The sequence below is a fragment of the Myotis lucifugus genome, unplaced genomic scaffold (assembly GCF_000147115.1).
Source record: "Myotis lucifugus unplaced genomic scaffold, Myoluc2.0 scaffold_101, whole genome shotgun sequence".
NCBI lineage: Eukaryota > Metazoa > Chordata > Mammalia > Chiroptera > Vespertilionidae > Myotis > Myotis lucifugus.
This window is the reverse complement of record NW_005871149.1, coordinates 3,806,574-3,834,383: the sequence shown is the minus strand read 5'-3', so window position 1 is coordinate 3,834,383 and position 27,810 is coordinate 3,806,574. Positions and strand designations below refer to the sequence as shown.

At 44.1% G+C, this 27,810-nt stretch overlaps 1 protein-coding gene across 3 annotated transcripts; it reads left to right on the top strand.

Annotated features, from left to right (window-relative positions):
- Nucleotides 1-148: 148 nt before the first annotated feature.
- GPSM2 (G protein signaling modulator 2) lies at nucleotides 149-25,642 on the top strand. Of its 3 annotated transcripts, XM_023757102.1 has the most exons (15): nucleotides 149-449; nucleotides 4,577-4,753; nucleotides 6,312-6,533; nucleotides 6,900-7,035; nucleotides 7,339-7,481; nucleotides 10,134-10,257; nucleotides 10,357-10,472; nucleotides 11,842-11,997; nucleotides 13,113-13,221; nucleotides 14,546-14,675; nucleotides 16,053-16,123; nucleotides 17,585-17,761; nucleotides 18,396-18,555; nucleotides 19,363-19,577; nucleotides 24,873-25,642. In XM_023757102.1, the coding sequence occupies exons 3-15, from the start codon at nucleotides 6,313-6,315 to the stop codon at nucleotides 25,098-25,100; spliced, it is 1,986 nt and encodes a 661-aa protein (XP_023612870.1). In that variant the 5' UTR covers nucleotides 149-449; nucleotides 4,577-4,753; nucleotide 6,312; the 3' UTR covers nucleotides 25,101-25,642. The 3 variants fall into 3 exon arrangements, with proteins under 3 accessions (XP_023612870.1, XP_006092674.1, XP_014314532.1); XM_006092612.3 differs by lacking the exon at nucleotides 4,577-4,753; XM_014459046.2 differs by lacking the exons at nucleotides 149-449; nucleotides 4,577-4,753 and adding an exon at nucleotides 5,331-5,352.
- The last annotated feature ends 2,168 nt before the right edge of the window (nucleotides 25,643-27,810 follow it).

The window sequence follows — 27,810 nt, the reverse complement described above, 5'->3', positions numbered from 1 at the left end:
TCTCTCTCCCTCTCTCCCTCTCTCTCCCTCTCTCCCTCTCCAAGAGGGCGACTGCGCCGTGTGCTGTGTGAAGTGCTGCTGAAAGGGCCAGAGATGCCAGGATTTGGGGCCCAGTGAACCTTAAGCTGCGTTTGTATTCCTTTTGCAGAAATGTTGCTGAAGTGCTGCTGAAAGGGCCAGAGATGCCAGGATTTGGGGCCCAGTGAACCTTAAGCTGCCTGACACTGACCTCCTTTCACTGTTAATAAAGAAGCAGCAGGAGCTTAGCATGCATTAACGCCAGTTCGTTCCTCTGCTAACCGGACACTTTCTGCAGCGAGTCTCCATCGCACAGGACTGGATCGGCCCAGAATAAGATAGTTTCCTATTGCACTCAGCTTGTAATATGCCTCGATGGAGGAGAGTTTGGTGAGCATGAGGGAAGACCATTCTTTTCATGTTCGTTACAGGTAAGAGCTGCTTTCTTCCTGGGTGGTTTTAAATCCTTATTTAAATATGTATTTAACTCTGATCATTTCAGATTTAACTTTGAAAATATTCAAAATATACCAGCCATAGTTAGTATCTCCTATAAAAAACGTTTTCTTTTGTTGTGGTGGTTGTAAGCTTTTATTTCCTTCCTATAGGAAAATGGTGTAGAGACCAATTATATACTATATAGTTTGTTTTCTGTTGTTCTGTGGAAGAGTTTATCAATAGTTACTTTATATTTTTATAACTCTTTCTATGATGCAAATATAAAATTGAAAAATATTTCTAAATCTTTGGCAGTAAAAGATGGATTTTGTAATGTGGTCAGCTGAATGACCTAATTTTGTGTTAACAAATTTTAAATGGTGATCGTTCTAAATGAGCTTTTTTAAAAATGGGAATTAATGTTGAAATGTGTGGGTACTTTTCTAAACATGATAAGCTAATAGCCAGTTTAATATTTAGTGATAAAATATTAATGACATTTCTGTACATTTGGAAACAAAGCAAGAATATCTGCTTCATTATTAACATTTATTCTGGAAGTTCTGGTCATTGCACTAAACTGTAAAATAAACACAAACACAAATATTAGAATGGAAGACATAAATTTTAGTAAGGTGATTAGATACCAATAACTTCTTTATCAAAACTGTTACAAGTTGCCCAGCAGGTGTGGCTCAGTGTTTGAGCATCCACCCATGAACCAGGAGGTCACGGTTCGATTCCAGGTCAGGGCACATGCCCGGGTTGCAGGCTCGAGCCCCAGTTGGAGACTTGCAGGAGGTGGCCGATCAATGATTCTCTCTCATCATTGATGTTCCTATCCCTCTCTCCCTTCCTCTTTCTGAAATCAGTGAAATTAAAAAACAAAAACAAAAACCCAAAAACCAGAAAAAGAAACGGTGACAAGTTAATGTTAAATAAATACGAGAACATTCAGCAATGGACATTCAAAATCTCTAAGGAGTGAAGGTCTCTGCTGTGTTAACACACGTTTAGGAGGCGGGGGGACTGTCCTGGAGCGGATGGCTCATGCTAGGGCGTGGGGCAAGGACGTTTGTACAGTTAAGGGGAGGGCATCTTTATTAAAAATAAAAAAGTTTCAAATAAAAGAAAACGGAAGGCATTCAACATGATTAAAATGAGCTTTTAATACATGGATTGCCCTCATTCCACCTTTCGGGGCATAGTTCCAGAAACCTCCTCCCGCGCTGTATCCAGTGTGGAGACTTGTCAGTTTACCTCCTGTGTTGCTCAGATTCATGTACCCATCTGGACCCGCTCCCCTCGCCCCCATTGCTGTCGTCATCCCCCTTCGTCCTTCCTCTAGACCCCCATTCTCATCCTCTTGGAGTCCATCCTTTAAATCGGCCCTGAGGCCTCAGTCTGACCCACAGAGCTAATCCCTAGGTGGCTCCTCGTCCCTGCAGGCAGAGCGAGCTTACATGGACCGCGGGTCTTCGCTGTCTGCCTCTGCCTGTCCCTGCACCCTGACTTCCAGGCCTCACCTGGCGCTCTGAGCTCTGTTCCCCGGTGCATTCGTGCTGCTCCACGCCAGCAGCTAAGAGCCGGCTCGGAGATCTCTCCTCCTGGAAACCGCGTCCCCTCTCTGTGCTCCCATGCGGCTCTCAGCACCATGTGGCAACATGCAGGTGTCTGCTCACATCAACATGTCGGTGTCCTCCTCCCTGGCCACTCCTTGTTTGGCCATTCGCTCCCTTAGGGCAGCCCTGCCTCGCATGTCCTCCGGCTCAGTTCCCTCGATGGAATGTCCATTGAACTTCATTGGACACAACCATCAGGTGAACCTAGTGAGATGCTTATCGGTCTTGCTGAAGGTTCCCAAGAGCGGTGTGCCCCTTCACTCTAATTAATAAAAGCACATCCTCGGGTGGGGTTTTTTTTAAATGAAAAATAAGTAAATAAAATTGTTTTCTGAAGATAGTTTGTGGTGACGTGAAGTAGTGGGAAGAGCTGGATTCGGAGACAGATGGATTTCATTTCTCAGCTTTGCCTCTGTATGAGCCTGAGAAGTTCACTTCCACTGTCTGACGGTTCCCCTCTGTAATAGCTCAGAGGGTTATTTTGAGATTTGAATTTGATATAATATGTAGTAAAATCACTTTTAAAACAAAGTTACAATCAGAATTTAAATCAAGATGATTTTGCACTGCTTTTCCCTTCTACAAATAAACTAGATAACTAGATATATGTGGCGAATTGAATGGATGGAAATTGTGGGGCCAAGCCAGGACTGGCCATGGAAAATGTTGGTGCCCAGTGAGCACACACGGGGCGGAGCTGAGGTCTGGAGACTCGACAACCACAGAGACAGAGCACGCCTGAGACGCTGCGGAGCAGGCTGGCTTTGAGTCTCAAGTCCTGAGTGAGCCCTTTGCAGAGAGAGTCAGACTTGGACATAATCCGCATTAAATCTTCTAAAATGAGGCAGCATCCGTGATCTAACCTCTTTTGCTTTCGTTGATGTACTATGAACTCAAGAAACCAAAATTAAGGAGGTAGAGAAAAAAAACCTAGCATGGAAGGAAAGTTAAAAATAATATTAAAATGGAAAAATGAAAATGTGAGGTTGTGCAGAAGAAAATGACTTATAGCTGTCGTGGTCAGTCAGCAAAAGTGAAACATTTCCGATGATTTATGGTTACTGGGCAGGGCTGGGGGAGAACAAAGGAACCTGTGTGGATGGCTTCAATGGAGAGGAGTTTTCCTGGTTTGCCTTCTACTCTGGGTGTTTTCTTTGTTTTCAACCCAACTGGTAAACAAAGGAAGTAATTCTATTCTCTCGCAGAGACCGGGAGGATATGAAATTACTTTCTCTGTTACTATTTAATGATCTTCTAAAATATTTACAAACCAACCTGCCTTGACTGTTTTGCACTGAGATATAGTTCATTGAAGTCTTGGAGATTTTGCCAGAATACTGGCTTCTTTCTAATAAGATACATGAGCCATAACGTGTCTGGGAATGAACCAGAGGCTAGTGTCTGGGTCTTGCTTTCAGGCGCAGGGACTGAAGTGCCTTCCTGGGGAGCTCACTCCGCGGATCTCAAGGGCCGCACAGCCAGCTGCTGTCGCTGTTTCTAACGGGAATCATGCAAAACACTTTTTAAAACTGTAGCTCAGGGGTCCTCAAACTTTAAACAGGGGGCCAGTTCACTGTCCCTCAGACCATTGGAGGGCCGGACTATATTTAAAAAAAAAACTATGAACAAATTCCTATGCACACTGCACATATCTTATTTTGAAATAAAAAAACAAAACGGGAACAAATACAATATTTGTATTTGCATGTGGCCTGCGGGCCGTAGTTTGAGGACCCCGGTAGCTTGTATGACACCACTCAGCCCTTAGCCAGGCTGTGTTCACTGCACCGTCATCTGGACGGACGGCTCAGTGTAACGCTGTGTACGTTTAAGCGCAGGAGGTCAGTATTTGTGGTGAAGACACAGATCTGAGGAGACGCTTCTGTTATATGTGGACACCGTGACGAGCTTCTAATTTTTCCGTTCTGCCTGGTTCTGCCTTCTCCCTGCCTTCCGGTCAGCAGCCTCCTGGCCCTGAGCTGCTGGTGTGCTCTGTGGGACCTTTGCCCTGAAATAGGGGCTGTCATTAGTATCCCACTGATTGGTGGCAGAGCACTCCTTAACCAGTACCCTGCCGATGGGACATTGAGTGGGCTGTGTTTTTTACATACAGCTTTTTTATTTGCATGCTTGGAGCTATTATGTACACATTTCCTAGCAGTGAAACTGCACTGTGTGAGTGTGTAGTGTCCCTAAAAATGTATACACACTTTAACAGATGATAGCTCAATTTTAAAAAAGAAATGTATTTTAAGAGAAAAATTAATATTTTTTATATGTAAAAATATATTTTCTAATTTTTTCCCTGTGATAATTCTTAAAATTCAGTGGTTTCGGTATTTAGACAAAGACAACTAGTTAAGGCACCTCATCTAGTGAAAGAACCTTTCATAAAAATCACGTTTACACATTACTACTTCGCTGACTCACTTCTTGTCACACACAGAATACTATACCAGTAACCTCGTAAACATTAAACAAAATACTTTTTCTTTTAGGAACTCTTTCATTTTCAGAAATATGGTTCCAAAGGGCAGTTTTCACTTGTGAACGACAGAGACCTGTGACTTGAGTGGCCTAAACGTAACGACGTCAGGCTTCTGGTGTCACCGACGCCCGCGTGCGTTCCCTCGTCCCTCCTGTCTGACTGGCTTGTCTGCTGCTGAAGCGAAGTGGTAGCAGAGGGTCCCTTGCGTTGTTTTGCTTAGTTCCATGGGTGAGGGGGCATCCTGTCTCCCTTGGATCATAAGACAGTAGATTCCTGATGGAAAGCTTGAAACCGACCGTCCGAGGTGGCCACGAAGGCTCTGAGCCAAGGCCGGCTTTGCACCAGAAATGGGCTCGCTGCCCCTGGTCCGGATTTTTCTTTTTCCTCAGGTTTTGTGGGGTTTTTGGTCCAGATTTCCTTTTGGCCTCATTTGTCGCCAGGACCAAGCCCAGCGCCCGGTTAGACTTGCTGAAAGCGAATCCCAGTGGGTTCCATTCAGTGGTGCAGCTCCAAGACGGATGAGCTAAACCAGTCTTCCACAGGGGACGCGCACGCCAGGTGTGGGACATGGGAACCTTATTTGCTTCTCTGTCTCAATAGCGACATGTGTGCTTTAATGTGCATGAGAAAACGAGCGTTAGTGTCACATCAGACTCAGTTCACAGTCCTGCTTTGGTCTTTTTTTAATGACGGTGCCATTTGAAGGACGTTACAGAAAGCCATTGAAGGGAATGACAGCTGGAACGTAGACATGGCAGAAGTGACAGATGTTGGAGAAACACAGTGGTGAACGACACCTACTCATGTTTAGGATTAGAATCCAAAGTATCGTTGCTTTTTCTCCCTGGATGTAGTTAATTCTTCTGACTTAAATTCAGTGACAGACTGAGAACTGAATTTCTGTGAATCTTTAAGCCTTGCTTTCTAACGTGTAGCTTCTTGACACGTAGTGCTCTTATGGCGTGTGCCTTGTGGATCAAGACATTTGCTCCTTTATTTTCCTAAGTACAAGTAATCGTGTGGTGGCGGGAAAAGGAAGGAGAGTGAGTGTGTGAGAAAGATGGATGGGAGGAGGGTGATGGACAGGTGAGTAGGTTACCTGGACACCTGGATCGAGAAGAGTATAATTGTGGGACTTCACTTTCTCAGGCACCCCATCTCCCTGAGGAAGTCTCTAAGTCTGCCACAACTCTAACGGTTTAGCAGTGGTTCTCAACCTTCTGGCCCTTTAAATACAGTTCCTCATGTTGTGACCCCACCATAAAATTATTTTCGTTGCTACTTCATAACTGTAATGTTGCTACTGTTATGAATCGTAATGTAAATATCTGATAAGCAGGATGGTCTTAGGCGACCCCTGTGAAAGGGTCGTTCGACCGCCAAAGGGGTCGCGACCCACAGGTTGAGAACCGCTGGTTTAGGGAACTCTTAGGTTCTCTCATTGGTAAAGTGGGTTGCTGTGTGTGTATGTGTGTGTGTGTGTGGGGGGGGCATTAAAATGGGCTCCATGTAGAAATAGTTAGCTATTCTATATAAAAGACTGAGGCTCAGAGACATTGAGTAGGCAGGTGACCTCTTGCATAAATAGAGGTCTACCGTTTGATGAGTCACGCACAGACACTTCAGTTATGGAGGCAGCTGTTCTGAGCAGGGGCAGCCACAGCCCACACTTGCCTGGCGTATGGAAGGGAAGGCCGTGGGGCCCTGATGTGCTGACGGATGTGACTGTCTGTGTCATTCTGTAGAATGGAAGCCTCTTGCCTGGAGCTGGCCTTGGAGGGGGAGCGCCTGTGCAAGGCTGGAGACTGCCGCGCGGGGGTGTCCTTCTTTGAAGCCGCAGTTCAGGTGGGAACCGAGGACCTGAAGACCCTCAGTGCTATCTACAGCCAGCTGGGCAACGCCTACTTCTACCTGCACGATTACGCCAAAGCCCTGGAATACCACCATCATGATCTCACTCTTGCAAGGTGATTGGCTTAAGCTTCTCGATGTCCTTTCTCCCTAAATGGTCACTTTCATGATATTTGTATTCAATTTAAAAGACCAATTGAATACATTTAGTGAGTTCTAATGAAATAGCATTGCATTTTAAAATGAATCTTTAGGCTGAGTTTAATTAACTGAATGAATAATAGTGAAATGACCCTAGAGTTTAATTAAATGAGTGAAAATTAATTACATTTAAGTACAGAAATGTAAGTTTTAAATTTTTATTCAAAGTAGGTTTCAAGGCTAATGGGTCTTTCTTACATAAGCACATTAGTTGTCCTCTAGGGAAACTGTATCCTGGCCACTTTAGATTTAAGTGCTTTATTTATTTATTTATTTTTCAGGACGATTGGAGACCAGCTGGGGGAAGCCAAAGCGAGTGGTAATCTGGGCAACACCTTGAAAGTTCTTGGAAATTTCGATGAAGCCGTGGTCTGTTGTCAGCGACACCTCGATATTTCCAGAGAACTTAACGACAAGGTAAAAAGGGGACATTTTCACTGAATTGGTTTGTGTTTTAATTCTGTTTAATCATTTAATCAAGTTAATATCAAAAGGAAAATATTCATAGAAAACAGAAGAACCATACAAATGATTAAGTAGAGGGGAAGGTCAACAATGAGAGGCCCTTCTTCCTGGCGGCCATTGTTGGGTCCTGTGTGGGTGGCCAGCAGAACCTTCCTCTGGGCCATGAGGTCCAGGACATTGCAGAGTGTGTGGTAGGCATTACACCACCTGCCCTCCGGGTGCAAAAGGTGAAAGTAAACACTGCCGTCTCCACAGGTGGGAGAGGCGAGAGCGCTCTACAACCTGGGCAACGTGTACCACGCCAAAGGGAAGAGCTTCAGCTGCCCCGGCGCTCAGGACGCGGGCGACTTCCCCGAGGAGGTGCGCGCTGCTCTGCAGGCCGCCGTGGATCTCTACGAGTGAGTCCTGCTGCCAGCCGGGGTCTGCTGTGCATTCTTTTTTTTTTTTTTTTAATTTTATTTAAAAAAATTTTTTTTGATTGCTTAAAGTATTACAAAGAGTATTACATAGGTCTCCTTTTTTTTTTCTCCCCTTGACATTCCCCTGGCCTCCCTCCCCCCCCCCCCAGGGTCTTGTGTCCATTGGTTATGCTTATATGCATGCATACAAGTCCTTCGGTTGATCTCTTACCCCCTCTTCCCGCCCCCCACCCTCCCCAGCCTTCCCGCTGTAGTTTGACAGTCTGTTTGATGCTGCTCTGCCTCTGTATTTTTGCTCATCAGTTTACAATGGTCTTTATTATCCACAAATGAGTGAGATCATGTGGTATTTTTCTTTCATTGGCTGGCCTATTTCACTTAGCATAATGCTCTCCAGTTCCATCCATGCCGTTGCAAATGGTAAGAATTCCTTCTTTTTTACGGCAGCATAGTATTCCATTGTGTAGATGTACCACAGTTTTCTAATCTATTCATTTGCTGATGGGCACTTAGGCTGTTTCCAGATCTTAGCTATGGTGAATTGTGCTGCTATGAATATAGGGGTGCATATATCCTTTCTGATTGGTGTTTCTGTTTTCTTGGGATATATTCCTAGAAGTGGGATCAATGGGTCAAATGGGAGTTCCAATTTTAACTTTTTGAGGAAACTCCATACTATTTTCCATAGTGGCTGCACCAGTCTGCATTCCCACCAGCAGTGCACGAGTGTTCCTTTCTCTCCACATCCTCTCCAGCACTTGTCGTTTGTTGATTTGTTGATGATAGCCATTCTGACAGGTGTGAGATGGTAACTCGTTGTTTTGATTTGCATTTCTCGGATGATTAGTGACTTTGAGCATGTTTTCATATGTCTCTTGGCTTTCTGAATGTCCTCTTTTGAAAAGTGTCTATTTAGGTCCTTTGCCCATTTTTTGATTGGATTGTTTATCTTCCTTTTGTTAAGTTGTATGAGTTCCCTATAAATATTGGAGATTAAACCCTTATCAGTAATAACATTGGCAAATATGTTCTCCCATGCAGTGGGCTTTCTTGTTGTTTTGTTGATGGTTTCTTTTGCTGTGCAGAAACTTTTTATTTTGATGTAGTTCCATTTGTTTATTTTCTCTTTAGTTTCCAATGCCCTAGGAGCTGTATCGGTGAAGAAATTGCTTCGGCATGTCTATTTTGTTGCCTTTGGATTCCTCTAGTATTTTTATGGTTTCCCGTCTTACATTTAAGTCCTTTATCCATTTTGAGTTTATTTTTGTGTATGGTGTAAGTTGGTAGTCTAGTTTCATTTTTTTGCATGTATCTGTCCAATTTTCCCAACACCATTTATTGAAGAGACTGTCTTGACTCCATTGTATGTTCTTGTCTCCTTTGTCAAATATTAATTAAGCATATTGGTTCGGGCCGATTTCTGGGCTCTCTATTCTATTCCATTGATCTATATGTCTGTTCTTGTGCCAGTACCAGGCAGTTTTGAGAACAGTGGCTTTGTAATACAGCTTGATATCTGGTATTGAGATCCCACCTACTTTGTTCTTTTCTCAGGATCGCTGCAGCTATTCGGGGTCTTTTTTTATTCCAGATGAATTTTTGGAAAGTCGTTCTAGGTCTGTGAAATATGCTGTTGGTATTTTAATGGGAAGTGCATTGAATTTATATTTTGCTTTGGGTAGTATGGACATTTTAATGATGATGATTCTACCAATCCAAGAACATAGTATGTTCTTCCATCTGTTTATGTCTTCCTCTATCTCTTTTTTCAACATTCTGTAGTTTTCTGAGTAGAGGTTTTTTACCTCTTTAGTTAAGTTTATTCCTAGGTATTTTAATTTTTTTGGTGTGATGGTAAATGGGATTGCTTTTTTAGTCTCTCTTTCTGTAAGTTCACTATTGGTGTATAGAAATGCCATAGATTTCTTGGCGTTAGTTTTGTATCCTGCTACATTGCCAAATTCATTTATTAAGTCTAATAGTTTTTTGATGGAGTCTTTAGGGTTTTTTATGTATAATATCATGTCATCTGCGAATAAGGACAGTTTTACTTCTTCTTTTCCAATTTGGATGCCTTTTATTTCTTCTTCTTGTCTAATTGCAATGGCTAATACTTCCAGTACTATGTCGAACAGGAGTGGTGAGAGTGGGTGCTGTGCATTCTTTACCCCAGAGGAAGCTTTAAGGTTTGGCAAAGGTTGAAAAGTTTGGACTAGCAAGTAAAAATAAACCAAATTGTTCTGAAAGGTTACAGAGTTGTATTAGTGTCCCCAGAAAAGCTTCCTTTTAGACTGCAGACCAGTGCCACTTAGTGGCAGAAAAAAGAAGTACCTTGGTTAGTCTAAGTTACTTTGGGTAAGTTTAGTCTCTTATCAGTAGAATCTCAGAGGACTGCTCGCTTAGGGGTTTCAAGACTGACTGCGTCCTTGACTCTGGGCAGAAACCCACCGGATGGTTTAGTAAAATGTCCCAGCCAGTTCCTACAGCCACCCTCCACCACAGACACCTTTAAGATGTGGCACGTTGTGGCTGGAAGCTTTTCTAAAAACTGTTTTATGATAAAAAGACTTAGATGTGTAAATCTAATAAGTAAATCCCCCATCCTATCTTTTCACAACTTTCTGCTCTCAGGGAAAACCTATCGCTGGTGACCGCTCTGGGTGACCGGGCCGCCCAGGGACGCGCCTTTGGAAACCTGGGGAACACACACTACCTCCTGGGCAACTTCAGAGACGCCGTCATAGCCCACGAGCAGGTCAGTGCAGGCCCTGGAGCAGCTTCTCCAGCCGTGTCCGCAGGGATGAGACTGGTCCTGGCTGTCATGGCTCTGTCTCACCGGAGCTTTCTCTTTCAGCGTCTCCTTATAGCAAAAGAATTTGGGGATAAAGCAGCCGAAAGAAGAGCGTACAGCAACCTTGGGAATGCATATATATTTCTTGGTGAATTTGAAATGGCCTCTGACTACTACAAGTGAGTCTGGTATTTCTGTGTAAGTGTGAGATGAGCAGGTATGCAGCCTGTCAGTCACAGGAGGCTCAGAACCTGCGCTTGGCTGCACAGTGGCAGTGGGACCCGGGCTTCTCAGCCTCGGGGTCCTCATCTGAAATGAGACACCACACCTGCGTTTGGACTGCTGTGAGGACTGCCTGGAGGACTGTATGAAGTGCTCTCTTAGCACAGGGCCTGCACAGCGCTCAATGAGTATTACTGTGCCCGAGGTTTAACAGCAGCAGTATGACCCTTTACACGGTTACTTTTACCTTAAAACTTTTTAGAAGAAATCCTTACCTTCCTTATTAGCATGTGTAATATGTATATTTATATGCATTTTCTCACCTGATTTGCAGAGGCCAAAAGAAAGCCTGGTAACAAAAATGGGTCCTCAATTCCCCACGATCACTGGGCTTTTCCCACCGTCGCACCTCTCTGCCTGCCTTTGCCCTCGCTCACCCGTTGGCAGTCCCAGCTCCTCTGTGGCAGGTCTTTCTAATCTGTCCATGGACGACGGCGTGTGCAGACTGCCTGGCGTGGCCTGCTCTGTGCTTCTGGGGTGTCTGGAGTTTCCCCTAATTAGTGGGGATTAAGGCCCACACAGACTTTGGCAGAATCCAGTTGCATGAGCCAAAGACACAGTGATTCATTTGTATTTTATTGTTAGAGAATCCAATGTGAGAAAGCTCTGAATATTTTGTCATTTTAAAAAAGGTAAAATTGCTTTAGGTCCATCTAAAAAGCTAGAATGTCATCCCACCTTACTTTAAACATATTAATTAATGGTTACTATTTGTTGGCCGATTAGATATGAAATATCCTTCCAAATAAAATATACCACTCTTTTCAAATAAAATATATCACCCAGAAAGTCTAGCCTTGGGGCCCACTCTTAATGCTACACTGGCTTCTCATTGGCGGTTCCATAGGCATTGGGTAGAATTCGGTTAATCTTTAAACGCACTAAATATTTTTCATGAGTTTGTGACTAATGGCCTAACTCAGTATTTTAAATTTCGAACAGATGTGAAGGCAACATATGATTGAAAGAGAGGGTATGTCACTGTCTCTTCATTTAAGTTATTGTCACTGCAACAGGGAAGGTTTTCTTACATGTTACCAAGTGTTCACATGCAAAGCACTTGCTCTCGTGTCACTGCTCCTTTATCTGGAAAACTAACAGGACTCTCACCCACCCCAAAAGTCTGGATTTGCTTTTGGGTTTCATCTTGTCTGGAGTCCTGGAGAAAGTGTAGGATCTTAGGCTCTAAAACAGACTCACTTTACAGGCAGGTGGAAAAGTGAGTGTTAATTATGATGGTTATGTAAGCATTAATTTCTTCTTCAGAAAGACATTGCTGTTGGCTCGGCAGCTTAAAGACAGAGCCGTGGAGGCGCAGTCTTGTTACAGCCTGGGGAACACCTACACGCTGCTCCAGGACTACGACAAGGCCATCGACTACCACCTGAAGCACCTGGCCATCGCGCAGGAGCTCAAGGATAGGTGAGTGCCCACCTCGCTACTGCGGTGGCGGTGAAACAGGTGTTTTAGTAAAGTGTCTTTTGTGTTTCCTCTTTAATTTCTTTTTAAGGAAGTTCTTGTTTCAGTAACATCCTCTGTACAGTTTTGTTGGAAGGCTCGCACGTTAGGGGATTAGCCTGGTCCCAGGGAGCCCTCAACCCAGATCAGTAACTAGGTCACAGTCCAACCACTGCAGCCGCCCTCGACAGATGAGTGTGGGATGGGGTGGACTGACGCACGGCCGTGTGACGGGGATGGCTGCTACCTGATGCCGCTCATTGTCGCCAGCAGGAAGGAAGGTCCCTTATGTCCAGTGACCCCCCCTTTTTAAGAGAAGCTAGAAGTCCTGAGGTTTTTTTTTTGTTTTTTTAAAAATATATTTTATTGATTTTTTACAGAGAGGAAGGGAGAGAGATAGAGAGTTAGAAACATCGATGAGAGAGAAACATCGATCAGCTGCCTCCTGCACATCTCCTACTTGGGATGTGCCTGCAACCCAGGTACATGCCCTTGACCGGAATCGAACCTGGGACCTTTCAGTCCGCAGGTCGACGCTCTATCCACTGAGCCAAACCGGTTTCGGCAAGTCCTGAGTTTTATATGAAGCCTTCTGATTGTTAATGTTAGTGGCTAATTCCTTTTTTTCACTGAATGAACAAACAGCATATATGTGCAGGCCTATGGTCTGTGTTGTGTATGTTAGGGAAGTAGGTTTCACCTCAGGACAGAGGAGAAACTCTTACACTGCCCGAGGGAGCGAATCCTCCCCTCTCCCCCACCCCTCACCCTCCCATGGTTCCCAGGCACGGGCTGCATGATCACTGGGGCTGCAGAGAACATGGGCGGGGGACAGACCCGCCCCTGCGACTTGACTGGATTGTCATATAGTGTGTGTTTTAAAAGGTGTTTTAATACTGGACTCTGGGTTTTCAGTGTTTTCTGGGTATTCTAGCTTGTCTCTAGTATTGAGATGGTAGGTTTTTTATATCAAATACCACGTAAACGCGGAGCACTGTGTGTACCTCAGTTACTGCTGGGCAGCATGACCACGCTCACCTCTCTCCAGATAACGGCAGTTTGCTTTGATCATTTCGTAGAATCGGTGAAGGGAGAGCGTGCTGGAGCTTGGGAAACGCGTACACAGCCCTAGGCAACCACGAGCAAGCCATGCACTTTGCTGAAAAGCACCTGGAGATTTCGAGAGAGGTAAGGAGCCGAAAGCTGGTCTGTGCTGCTGTGACTCCCGGTCGGCAGGGACAGCCCGGCACTGCCGGGATCGCTCCTCTACGGCCAGTGCTGAGTCGATATTGTTCCCAGCATCTGAGATGCTGATCGGAGGTGTGTTCGCACTGGCCTTGATGTGGAAGGTGAGGCTGGTTTCCAGGGACCGGAATATGCCCGCCACACCCCCAGTTCATGGACCAGCAGTGTGTGTGGGAGGAAAAGCACGGCTTTTAGAATCAAGGACTGGCTCCTGCTACAGTCCTGCCATCTGCCTATTTGAGCTTAGAAACCTTTCTGAGCCTCACTTCTGTCATCTGTAAAATGGGAATATCTAGCTTGCAAGTCATCATAAGGATGAGATAATATATATAAAGTGGCCCTGGCCAGTGGTCTCAGTGGTTAGAATGTCACCCCAGCACCAAAGGGTTGCAGGTTCAATCCCTGGGCCCCAGTTGGTCGGGGCGAGGCAGGAGACAACCAAACAATGTGTCTCATATTGCTGTTTCTCTCTGTCTCCACCCCTTCCTCCCTCCCTCCCACTCTCTCTAAAAATCAATCCTTGAGTAAGGATTTTTTAAAAGTATATGAATGATATATACATATAAGCACACATATATATGCCTAAGATAATGTCTAGTGCTGGCTTAATAAATGTTAGCTACTACTATATTATGGAAATAAAATATTCTAAGGAAATTTAATTCATATGATGCCAAGTTAATGTGTCACAGAAGAACCACACTATTATTTAATACTAGAGGCCCGCTGCATGACATTCGTGCACTGTGGGAGGGAATCCCTCAGCCCGGCCTGTGCCTTCTCGCAGTCTGTGAGCCCTAGGGGGATGCCCGTCAGTCCGACATCCTTAGTGCTGCTGTGGCAGCGGACTCCCGCCACCGCCACTGCCACTGTCACTGTGCTCACCAGCCATGAGCCCGGCTTCTGGCTGAGCGCCTGTGGGAGCGCACTGATCACCAGGGGGCAGCTACTGCGTTGAGCGTCTTCCCCCTGGTGGTCATTGCATGTCATAGCGACTGGTCATTTCTACCATTTGGTCAATTTGTATATTAGCCTTTTATTACATAGGATGATCACAGATTAAGAGCAATCTAATATTTAGAGAACTAAAGAGCTGATCAAATAAAATTAGCTGTCCTATTGTCATGTTTTAGAAACTTCCCTTTTCTTTCTTCTATAAAAATCCCATTTAATTCATAGTCTCCTAATTTCAGTCGGTTCACAACATTCTCAGCTAGTCTTCACCGTTCTCTGTCCTTCCTCTGACATACACATGCTGTGGTTGTAGGTCGGGGACAGCAGCGGCGAGCTAACAGCGCGGCTGAACCTCTCCGACCTTCAGATGGTTCTCGGGCTGAGCTACAGCACAAACACCTCAGTGATGTCTGAAAACATTGAAATTGATAACAGCTCGCACGGTAAGTAATGGGTCTTCAAAACCCAACTGCATCCTTAAGGTTCACATTTAAATTGGTCACCACATGCTCACCAAATCCAGAGGATATATAACACAGGAAGTTCAACATTTTATTCACACAGGTTATGACATTAAAACAAAGATTTGGGAGATTTCTAAAATGTGAAATTTGGTTCTTTATAAAAAGACTAACAGATCTACAGCAAGATTACTCAAGGAAGAAAAAAAAGTGGACATAAACTTCCCACTAACACAATGCCTGGCCCAGATGATTTCACTAGTGAGGTCTACCAGGCACTGAAGAAAATTGATTCCAACCTTCCACAAAATTCTGTAGATCTCAGTCTTTCTGAGAACAGTATAACCTTGATTTCCAAACTAGACAGAACAATACAAAAAAGGTAAATTACAGGCCAGTCTTCACTCATGAGCATAGATGCAGAAACTCTAAATGAGATATCAGCAAACCAGGTCCAGCAGTGGTTTTAAAAAATTTTTTTATTATTGATTTGAGAGAAAGAGAAACATTGATGAGAGAGAAACATTGATCGGCTGCCTCCTGTAACCCTGTAATCGCTTAAGTCGGAAAACTATTAAGAAGGATGTCAGTTCTCCCCAACTCATGTAAATTTCATGCACTACCAAGCAATTCGCGAGTTATTTTGGGAAACTTGATGAGGCCACTTTCATTCAATGTATATGGAAAAAAAAAAAAAGCCTGAGAACTGAAAGCAAAGCATGAAAAACAAGAAACGGGATCATGTCTTGACATCATCCACAGGTACATAGATTTTAGAGCTGCAGTAACTAAAACGGTGTGCTGTAGGCATAGAGACAGACCCGAGGAAGGAAAGACAGAACCTATACTTATATGCCTTCATATATGGAAACTGTTACCTCACAAAAATGAATCCTTGCTGGATTAAAGATTTAAATATGGAAAACATTTAGAGCAGCAACGAGGCTGCTGGCTGACATCGCTGACTCTGTCAGGCATTGCACTGACCCCTTACAGACGACGAGGAATTACCCCACAGCGAGTCTTTATGACGCGGACACCGAGTCAGAGGAACTGCCCGAGGGAGGGAGTGGTCTCCTGAGTCTGTGCCCGAGGGGAAGGATGTCTCAGGCAGAAAACAAAACCACTAAGGAAAAGACTGATGTTGAAATTAAGAACTTTGTTAAAAGAAACCATAAAGAGGTAAAACACACTGAGAGGACAATGCCCACAGTATGATTAAAAAGGGATTCATTTTTGTGAGGTAACAGTTTCCATATATGAAGGCATATAAGTATAGGTTCTGTCTTTCCTTCCTCGGGTCTGTCTCTATGCCTACAGCAAACCTCCCTGGTTTATTTAAATTGCTTTTTTACAAAGGTGCACGCCCCAAGTTTGGACGCCGACACAGTATGGAAAACATGGAACTTATGAAATTAACACCAGACAAGGTGGGTAGTTTTTATATTTTAAATTTTTTAAACTGTTATTAAAAATATTTTAGTAATTTTTAAAAATTTATGTTTTATTGACTTCAGAGAGGGAGAGATAGAAACATCAATGATGAGAGAGAATCAATGATTGGCTGCCTGCTGCACACCCCACACAGGGGATCGGCCCACAACCGGGCATGTGCCCTGACCGGGAATCAAACTGACCTCCTGGTTCATAGATCGATGCTCAACCACTGAGCCACACTAGCTATTTTAGTAACTTTTAATTTAAATAGTTAATTTTTACGTACAGTTGATTCTCATTTTTCATGGACTCCATATTTAGAGTTGTATGCTCACTAAAATTTGTGACTTCCAAAAAATATTCGTGGTGCTTTTCCCCTCATGTAAGATCTCATGTTTTTTGGTTGAAGTTATAATATTGGTTTCAGGTGTATAACATATGAGTTGATGTTTGTATATATTTCTCCTATGCATTAAAAAATATTTTGAATCTGTTGTTCAAAGGTGGTAATGCAAAACAAACACAGATACAGAGAGCAAACTGAGGGTTGCCAGATGGGAGGGGGTTTGGTGGGCTGGGTGAAAAGGATTTAGAAACTGACAATTACAAAATAGTGACAGGGCATATAGTCAGTCATGTAATAACTATGTATGGTGCCAGGTGGGAACTAGACTTAATGGGGGGGGGAGGGTCACTTTGTAAGTTATATACATGTCTAATCACTGTGTTGTACACCTGAAACTAATAATATTGTATGTCAACTCTAATAGGAAAATCTATTCAACCATTTTTTAAAAGGTTGTTACCTGTGTTTAAACCAGATCATATAAATTTGATTAGACTTTTGCCTATTGAGAATTTAGTAATGGTTATGAAAACAGTACAGCTCTATTGACAAAAAATGCTGCTGTGTAAGTTTTAGGTGTTAAATTTTGCAGTTAAACTTTTACATATATCTAACATTTCTGGGTGTAATATTTAAGTGACTCACACCCAGAATAAAACCCTGGCTCTTTCTCTGACCATTCAAAGTTTATTTTGATGAGATTTCTTATTCTTGGGTTTTTAAAAGCCACCATGTTGTTTTGATAATGAGAAATCTACAGTTTGCTTTTGGTACAAGCTATGGAAATAATGAACTCTCCTGGCAAGAAGGAATTTGTTAAAAGCTCTTAGCCTCGGCCTAGCGGGTGTCTCCGTAGGTTGGAGTGTCGCCCATACACCAAAAGGTTGTGAGCTCCAGGTCAGGGTTCGTATGGGAGGCAACCAATCGATGTTTCTCTCCTTCCCTTCCTCTCTAACAAGCATGTCCTCAGGTGAGGATTAAAAAACAAACAAAAAGGTCTAAGCCTCACCCCCCCAATACTGAGCGAGTAGATGGCGGGTTAATATTCTAGGAAACCAGAGGTGGTTTCTTCACGCTCTGCTTTACATGTGCGTTTATAATCCTGCAGGTACAGAACTGGAACAGTGAAATTCTTGCGAAACAAAAACCCCTCATTGCCAAACCTTCTGCAAAGCTACTCTTTGTCAACAGATTGAAGGGGAAAAAATACAAAACTAGTACCTCCACTAAGGTTCTCCAAGATGCCAGGAATCCCAATGAGCACCGAGTTCCAAACCCCCAGAGGGTACGTATGTTTAAAATAAGGTTTGGAGTACAGTTCTCCCTTAGCCACGTTTGCTCTCCAAGGTTTATTACCTGTGATCAACCGCAGTCCAAACTTCAACTGAAAATCCAGAGTAAATAAGTCATGTTCTGAGTTGCACACTGTTCTGAGTGGGGTGATGAGATCTCATGTTGTCCGTCTGTCTGGCTCAGGACGTGAGCCGTCTCTGTCCAGTGTCCCCACAGTGTACACGCTCCCTGCCTGTCAGTCGCTCCATAGCCGGTTATCAGATCACCTGTGGAGGTATCGTAGTGCTGAGTTCTAGTGGCCCTATTATCGTGACCCTATTGTATAGTGGCCCCAAAGCACAAGAGGAGCTGGCAGTGCGGATGTGGCCGAGGGAGAGGGAAACCGCCTGAGGCGGTGCCTGTCACTGATACTTGCCTGACTCATTCAGGACCTGGAGCAGTGCCCCGAGTCTGAGGTCCCTTGCTTTAGCCTTAGAAATACAAGGATTAAAAACTAAATGACTACAAATGCTTTTTAGTAATAACATCGCCATCACTTTGTATTACTTCTACAAAGAAAACGCCAATTTTTAATCCTCATCTTGTTCCATTGGTGACCTGGGATATTTAGCTTTTCTCTCTCTCAGAAATTCAGTGCAGACACGATGGGAGAGGAAGGGTTTTTTGACCTCCTGAGCCGATTTCAGAGCAACCGGATGGACGACCAGCGGTGCTGCTTACAAGACAAGACCTGCGGGACGGCTTCCGGCACAGCTCCGTCCACTCCCCCGAGAGTGAAGCGAAAAAGTGAGTTACCTCTGCTTCTGCCCAATTCTCATAGCTCCCTTAGTTATTTCTGAGAACTCAGTTCTAATGGGAAGTACAATAGCTGAGCCCAAATACTGGTATTTGTGCAGGTCGAACAAGGCGGATGTCAGTTCCCGAGTGTATCTGCCTCCCTACTCTTAGGGCAGTGGTTCTCAACCTGTGGGTCTCGACCTCTTTGGGTGTCGAACGACCCTTTCACAAGAGTCGCCTAAATACATCCTGCATATCAGATACTTACATTACGATTCATAACAGTAGCAAAATTAGTTATGAAGTAGCAACAAAAAGAATTTTATGGTTGGGGGTCACCACAACATGAGGAACTGTATTAAAGGGCCGAGGCATTAGGAAGGTTGAGAACCACTGTCTTAGGGTTGGGAAGAAAACGGCAGTTGTATGTAATACGCAGGTGCTTCCCATCTGGATGAAAAGAAACTTCTGAAACAGGTGACTTCCTCTGCCCTAGAGCAGCGGTCGCCAACCTTTCGGACCTCACGGACCCCTGTTTGCCGACTGCCGCCCTAGGGCACCTGCCCGCAGCACTTAACTCTAAGTATAGTTATTAGCTCGATGGTTCCTATCCAGGTGGAATAAGAACACTGTCCCACTTCACCTTGTAAAATCGAGCTCTGCACAAGAGGGAAATGCAGTAACATTGGAAGCACCCCAAATGGACGTTAGGGGTTCTCTGGATCCACTCCCCTGTCCACCAGAGACAGAGCCAAGCAGGAAGGAGCTGTGTCTGTAACTAATATGCCTGATGTTTGGGCGGTTTCCTGTTCGTAGCACCATCTGTCTCCGTGGTGTCCCCCAACACGGACGAGTTTCTGGATCTCCTGGCCAGCTCGCAGAGCCGCCGCCTGGACGACCAGAGGGCCAGTGTCAGTAACTTGCCAGGGCTTCGCCTGACCCCAAACAACAACCAGTCTGTCCTCGGCCACCTGGTGACGAGTGACAAGGAGCCTGACGAAGACTTCTTCGACATCCTCGTCAAGTGTCAGGTACGTGCCTGTTCGTGTCACGCTGTGCCTGGCTCTGGCGGGATTAGGATTCTGCGGCGGGGAGGGCTGTCTGGTGAGGTGACGTGGAGGAAAGACTCAAAGAAATGGGAGAAAATCCGCCAAAGAGCCCGTCTGCCCTAAGCCAGTGGCTAAGTTAGTGTAGGGCCCTTTCTAGACTGTTCAGCATTTGGGAGAAATGCTCACAGTGCAGTAGCTTTCACATTTTAGCTGTTTCAATAATTACTAACCACTGAGCTTCAGGAAAGAGGAAAATAATGCTTATTTTCACTGAAAATAATGCTTATTTTCACTGAGAAGAGGCATTTCCTCTGTCTGGCCCCATTTATTCTGGACAGTGGCGAGGCCTTAGACACGTTTGCAGGGATAAGCGTGTGAGTCGGGCAGCGAGATAAAGGCTGTGATGGAGTGTCTGTGTGAGGTGTGGTGGTTTGGGAAGACATCTCTGAAGAGACCGGAATGAGGCAAAGCATCAGCCACGTGAAAGATTCCACAGAGACGGAAGTCCCAGGGGGGTGAGTGCGGGGAAGGTGAGGAGGGTCTGCATGATCGCCTGGCTGTCCGTGGGAACCAACCTGGCCATTCAGCACAAAGATGGGTGACCAGAGTGGCGGCAGAGATAGAGGGCGGACAGAGAGTCAAGGACGGCTCCAGCCCGTGGGGTGGATGGTGCCATTTAACGAGACCGGAAGGCAGAGGAGAAACCTGACTGGGTCGAAACAGCAAGAGTTCCCTCACATGTAAATCCCGGGCACCGAACCAGACATTCAGCTAAGAAGGCATTTGGATATGAAAGTGTGACCCCAACAGAGAAGTGACTTTGGGAGTCAGCAGCAGGTAACGGTATTAAAGCCGTGCAAAGAGATGACACCTGAGCAGCAGAGGAGGAAGCAGAGGACTCGGCGCTGCAAATCCAACTGATAGAGGAATGTCTGCAATCAGCCAGAGCCGGAAGCCCTGAGAGTGTAAAGCCACGCGCAGCAGGGGTTTTGAAGGATGTTCGCCTGTGTCACGTGCTGCTAAAAGCCTTGTAAGATGATGGCTAAGTAAGATGATGATTAGATTTGGCAACATGGAGATTAGTGATTTTGAAAGGTACTGTTTTAGTGACATGATAGGGACAAAGGATGGAGTGGGTTGGGAACATGGGAGGTAGTAGAGAGGAGGAGGAGTAACTGAAGGAGGCGGGAGCAAGCAGGAATCTTTTCTCAGCAGAATAAGTAATGGGTCATAAGCTGAAAAGAAAGGAAGTGGAGCACAGCTAACACTTTGTGAAACTAAAAGCCTGAGTGCAGTGAAAGGAACAGGACTGCTGGCCTGTGCTGAGGACTCACTGGAGTTGAACTACGTCGGGGGCTGCTGTGCGTCTTCTCCAGTCACAGCAGCTGAAGGAGAGAGCTTTAACCGAGGTTGGTGTTTTGCCTGGAGAACAGGGTAGAAGGGAGAGAAGCACGTTCCTAGTGGTTTAGAATCTACGGAGAAGGAAGTGAAATGTGAAAAGAAGCCGTGATCCCAGGGATCCAAGAAATACTGAAGCCAACACGGACAGAGTTAAAGGAGAGGGGCATTTCTGCAGCCGTCGTTGGAGACTTCAGTACCCACCCTCTCACTAGTGGACGGGGCAACCAGTAAACCACCCGGGGCTACTAGCCACATTAGAACACGCTCTTCCCAGGTGCACAGGGACCTCCCCCAGGTAGGCTGTACGTTAGGTATCATACAAGCATCTTTTCCAGCCACAATGGCATGAAGTTAGAAGCAATAACAAGGAAAACTGGGCCAATTAGGAAATTAAAGAGAAATCAGAAAACCTAGAATGTTCTAAAACTTATAGGAGGCAGGGCTTGGGGAAAATTTACAGCTGTAAATGCTGCTGACATTAAAAGGAAGGAAATAATAAAGATGAGAGCAGAAATATAACAAAAATAGAGAAAAATCAACAAAACCAAATGCTGATTCTTTGAAAAAGCTGACCTCTAGCTAAAGATGAGGCCTAAACTGCTAAAATCAGAAATGAAAGTGGACATTACATTGCTTCTACAGAAATAAAAATTATAGGATACTATGAATATATGCCAATAAGTTGGATAACCTAGATGAGATGGTTTCGTGTTTCTAGTTATTTGTCCAAGAAAATAATGAAGAAATGTAAAGTAGATCCATAATTTCTAAGGAGATTCTATCCGTAATCAAAGACCTGACGCCTGCACAGGTGAATCCTACCGAACATTTAAAGAACTAACATCAGTATTGCTTAAACTCTTCCAGAAAACTGAAGAGAACCCTTCCTGTGACTTAGGAGTCATTCTGAGGCCAATATATTGCCCTAGTACAAAGCTAATAGGACCCTACAAACCAATATCCTTTTTAATATAGATTCAGAAATCATCAAAATTCTAGCAAACAGAACTCAGCAGCATATTAAAAGGATTATATACCACAACCAACTGAGATTTATTCCCGGAATGCAAGATTGATTCAATGTATGGAAACTGATCTAATCCTCCACTCGAATAGAATGTAAAAATAAATAACAATCATCTCAATTGATGAATAAAAAGCATTTGACAAGATTCAACACATTAAAACATTCAAACTCAGAATATCAGGAAACTACTGCAACACGATAAAAGTCATTTATGAAATACCCACAGTTGTCATCATAATCAGTGGTAGAGGACTGAAAGCTTTTTCTAACATCAGGAACAAGGCAAGGACGCCCACTTCCAGTCAACATCGTACTGCAAATTCTACCCAGAGCAGTTGGGCAAGAGAAAGGAACAAAAGGCATCCAAATTGGAAAGGAAAAGTAAAATTACCTTTGTTCAGAGGTGACAGGTCTTTGTGTAGAAAATCCTAAAGATTTCACACACACCAAAAAACACGTTAGAACTAAGAAACAAATTCAGCAAAGTAACGGGAGATAAAATCAATACCCCAAAATCAGTTGTGTCTCTATGCTAACAATGAATAGTCCAAAAAGGAAATTAAGAAAATAATTCCACTTATAATAGCATCAAAAAGAATAAAAAGGAGGTAACACACTTGTACAATGTAAACTACAAAATATTTCTGAAATAACAACAAATAAATGTTGGTGTTCATGGGTTGGAAGACTTAATATTGTCAAAAATATTACCACCCAGAGTGATCTACAGAGTCAATTCAGTCCCTACCAAACATTCAGTGACATTTTTACAGAAAAATCTACCATAAAATTAATGTGGAATCTCAAGGGAACATAGACAAGAAAAACAAAGCTGGAGGGCTCACACTTAGTGATTTCAAAATTTACTACAAAGCTAGTGATCAAAACAATGCAGTACTGGCATAAAGACAGACATATAGACCAATAGAATAGAGAACCTCTTTGAAAAAAATGCATGGTTTATTATGTACATATCTATTGATATAGGATATTACATTCCAATTACATGTAAAAATGATCTCTACCTGATATTTGATAATAGAAAATATTAAAAGGAAATAGTAACAAAACAAATACCAAAAAAGTGATTTTAAAAATTAAAAAATACATTTAAAAATATTTGTATCTTAAAAGTTATAATTCTTAAAGTGAAATTTAAAAACACATCACACATGGATTGACTTACCTGATTGTCATGATCTTTGTTTTATGATAAATATTCCAGAATTGAATGTTCCTTCATTTTGTGTCGACATTAGTTGAGTGTTTGGAGTGTAGATGTAAAAGGGGGGGAACCTCACTTACATGGTCAAATGATTTCATCAAGGGTGCCAAGAGCATTCAATGGTGAACGAAGTCTTATCAACAAATAAAAAGCTGGGTAAGCATGTGCAAAAGCTGAACACTTACCTAAAACCATATATAAAATTAACCCAAAATGTATCAAAGACCTAAAGGTAAGAGTTAAAACTGTAAAACGTTTAGAAGAAAACTAAGGGGAAAGCCTCACAGCAGTGGGTCTGGCAATGATTTCCTGGTCATGACACCAAAGGCACAGGCAACAAAAGGTAAAGCTTCCATACGTCAAAGGACACTGTCAGCCGGTAAAAAAGCAACCACAGAAAATATCTGCAAGCAACGTAACTGAGAAAGGATTAATCCAGAATATTCGGAACTCCAAAAACTCAACCAAAAATCTGATTCAAAAATAAGATTTCTCCAAAGAAGATATACAAATGGCAGGAAAAGCTGTTCAGCATCCCAGATCATTAGAGAAACACAGATCAAAACACAATGAGATATTGCCTCACACCATTAGTATGGCAACTACCGAAAAAGCCAGAACACATGCTGGTAAGGATGTGGAGAAACTGGAACCCTTGTGCCCGGCAGGTGAGAGAATGTAAAATGGTGCAGCTGCTGTTGGCAACAGTATGGCAGTTCAAGAAATTAAAAATAGAATTACCATATGACCCAACAACCTACTTCAGAATGGACACCCGCAGGAACATGAGTTGCCCACCATAAATGGATAAAACGTGGTGATAGACAGAATGGGGCATTTTCCCGCGTTAGGGAGGCGACCCTGACACGTGCTGTAAGATGTATGAACCTTAAAGACATGCTGCGGGATAAGTGGTCACAAAAGGACAAACACGGTGCGGTTTTGCTCATGAGGTACTGAGAGTAGTCACACTCAGAGGCAGAAAGTGCACTGGGGCTGCAGGGGCTGGGAGTTACTGTTTAAAAGTGTTCAAGTTTCTGTTTTGCAGGGTGAAAACTGTTGTGATGGTTGCACATGAGTGAACTTAATGCCACTAAACTGTTCATATAAATATGGTTAAAATGGTACATTTTATGTTTGGCACAATTTAAAAAAAGTTACTGGAGTACTAGAGAGGACGGTTTGGAAAAACGGGCAGTGGCCAGCCTGGGATGCGCGAAATCCCAATTTTAAAGATGGTGCAATTGTTGATGACAGTCTGGCCTATGACCGTGGGCGCTGATGGCTGAGGCCTAGGGTCTGAGGTGCCTGAGTGTTGGGTGACGGAGAGAAGAGGGGGGACCCGGGTGTGTGTGGCGGGCGGGGTCCCGGGGAAGGATTTGAGGCCCTGGTGAGCCGCGCTTGTCCCTGCCTGTTGTGGGAAGATTACAACCTGTGTCTCCATCTCACCAAAGTGACACTTGGTACAAGCCTTTAAAAGAAAAAACTACTAGGTTTCAGGTCTAAAGATGAAGCGCGTTTCTAAGGAGAGGCGGAGGGCAGTGTTTCAGCTGCATTTCCTGGTGAGAGAGACATGCTCTCCTTCCTGCACGACTTGGGTGTTAATCGCTCTCCTTGCTTTCAGGGGTCCAGACTAGACGACCAGAGATGTGCTCCTCCCCCCGCTGCCACAAAGGGGCCGACGGTACCAGACGAGGACTTTTTTAGCCTTATTTTACGGTCTCAGGCGAAAAGGATGGATGAACAGAGAGTTCTTTTACAAAGAGATCAAAACAGAGACACTACATTTGGGCCGAAGGGCTGCTTGCAAAGTGATGCTCTGTTGGAATTTAAAAATTCAGGAAGAAAATAAGCCACTAGTTCCTATAGACGTATTTTTTAAAGTGACCCTGTGTCCCTTCAGAACGCTGTTCAGGAACTGCACCTACTTCTCTTTCCTGGAAAGCAGGAGTTACGGCATGTAACAGCGTGCAGGCTGAGGGCGGCGCACACACTTGGCATGTACCGTGCAGCGTGTGCACACGGACACTCACGTGCTTTGTGGACGCGGCCGAGAAGGTGCTTCCCCAGCTTCCGTGTTCCTGCCTGGGACTGTCCTCCGGCAGCTCGTGGCCTCGGTGCGTCAAGTAGAAAGTTAGACGAACCCCGACGACTCTAGTCCCCTTTCTGAGATCGTATTTTTAAGCGCTCCATTGACAATGGCTTTTTTATACTTAACATATAAAGAGAAAATATGTTGTCTAGAAAAAATGTGCTCAACCAATGTGTAGTTATATAAAATAGTCCCATAAAAAATCTAGGTTTCCCCCCTCTAACAAAATCTATTTTCAATATATTTTTGGGCCAAAGCCATTATAAATGAGACTCTTAAGAAATAAACTTCTTTTAGCTTGTTTTGGGCTCTTTGTTTAATTAAAAAAAAATACCGGCATGTCCCACTTACCGACGGGAAGAGTTCCTGAGAAATGCCCCAGGAGGCGAGCACTGCCGACAACGCGTACACTGACCTGGATGGCGCACGGAGCAGCTGGGTGCGCTGTGATGTCAGAATGGCCGTGATGTCACAGGCAATAGGATTTTCAGCTCCATCATAATCTTATGGGGCCACCGCTGTGTGAGTGGTCTGTTGTAAATCATCCTTACGTGGCACGTGACCATATACATCCATGTAGGTACAGACATGGATGTATGCATGGTTCAAAATTGTATTTATTGCAAAGTACTGCTGTGAAACTTTTTAGGACCTAAAGTTAAAAAGCAACTATGTGGTCATGTCACAAAAACAGAAAACAGATAAAAACTCGTAAGATTTCATTCTGAAAGACGTAGGTTAGGACCTCACTTGTCCTTAAGCCTCTTCCCAGAAGTGGGAAGGTGTTCACAAGGACAAGTAACACGTCACAGGACACGACGTAAGAAAGGTCAGCAAAACGAGAAAGGACAGAGCAGAGCCTGACCCCGACTCGAAGTGCCAGGTGAACGCCACCCCGGAGCACACGGAACGCATTCACCTCTGGGTGCTGCTGGCTGCACGTCGGGATCCGGGGCTCTTTCTAAAAGTCCTCCAGGCGGTTCTGATCGGCAAACAGTGAGAACTACTCCAAATGGCCACGGTTTAAAAAAATAAAAAAAGTTACACAATCGGAAAATTACATTAAGCACTGGGGGGTTGGGGGGGGGGGGTTTACAACACATTCTTGTCAGAAGTTTTAGCAAAAGTACTCAGGTAACCCCTGGATTGTATTATAGTGTACATGTTCTATACGGGATATAATGTCCTAGAGTTGCCTCGTTTTAAAAAGTGCACAAGAGTTTCATGGGTCTTTATAAGAATATTGAATGAGCAAAGATAGGCATACCAACCGGGGTAATATAAAAATAAGTGTTTATTGTGTATATATGGTAGTTCTCAGACCCTGTAAACATTCAACATTATTCCATTTAACACCTGCTTTTAAAAACGGTTAACGCCACTCTGATTCTCCTAAAAGCGCATCCCTCTCGGCCTTCATATTAGTGATCACACTGGCTGGACATCAGCAGGCCTCCCTTCTATCACAAACGGGCCTGGGCGCGCTCCACTTGCTCTAGTGAGTCTCCCCTGCACTGCTGCTGCTAACAGCAGGCTGGCTGCCTTGCTGGCGGTCCAAGTAGATCTCATCCCCAAATGGCCATCTGTCAGGTAAACACCAAGACGAGCTTTTAGAGGCTGTGGGCAGAGCTGCTTGGGACGCTACAGCAGCGAGGAGGGCAGGAGGCACCGGCTCCGCCCGCGCTCTGCTCAGGCTGCCACCTGAGGCCCTCGGTTCCCTTCGATGGACCAGGCTCAGGGCAGCTCCACCCGGAGCAGGTCCCCTCAGCCAACAGGTCTAGTTCCACCAAATCTACTCCAAACCGCGGGCACCCGGTCCTTAGTTCACTTGCTGCGTACCTAGTGTTCTAAACTTTTATACACAATTCTTCGTGTATTTCTTGGAAAAAATTACCATCTCTCTGAAGAAATACTAAAGATGTCTGCAATATTAAACTAGATTTCATGTAAAAAACATACCAGAAGTACAGCATAGGGAGTAATAATAATATTGCCGTAACTATGTACAGTGCCAGTTGGGTACTAGAAATATTAGAGGGGCCCTGACCGGTTTGGCTCAGTGGATGGAGCGTTGGCCTGCGGACTGAAGGGTCCCAGGTTCGATTCCAGTCAAGGGCATGTACCTTGGTTGCAGGCACATCCCCAATGGGGGATGTGCAGGAGGCAGCTGATCGATGTTTCTCTCTATCACTCTCCCTTCCTCTCTGTAAAAAATCAATAAAATTTAAAAAAAAAAAAAAAGAAATATTAGAGGGACCACTTCATAAAGTATATGATTGTCAAAGCATTATGCTGTACACTGAAACTAATACAAAACATTATTAAATAAAAGCTGTAGGTGAAAAATAAAAAGTTTTAAAAACCATCAGAAAGCAAACGCTTTGAATAAGTCTTTTTTTCTGAAACAAACACCTGAAGGGTACCTTTAAGACTATTCCCGATTGGCATCGTTCTGAGTGAGCAGCTGACC

Excerpts from the sequence above, each read along its gene's own strand:
- GPSM2 (XM_006092612.3), top strand. The coding sequence starts at position 394 with ATGGAGGAGAGTTTGGTGAGCATGAGGGAAGACCATTCTTTTCATGTT. Across the intron at positions 7,036-7,338 it reads CCAGAGAACTTAACGACAAG|GTGGGAGAGGCGAGAGCGCT; the intron begins GTAAAAAGGGGA and ends CCGTCTCCACAG. Across the intron at positions 16,124-17,584 it reads TGAAATTAACACCAGACAAG|GTACAGAACTGGAACAGTGA; the intron begins GTGGGTAGTTTT and ends ATAATCCTGCAG.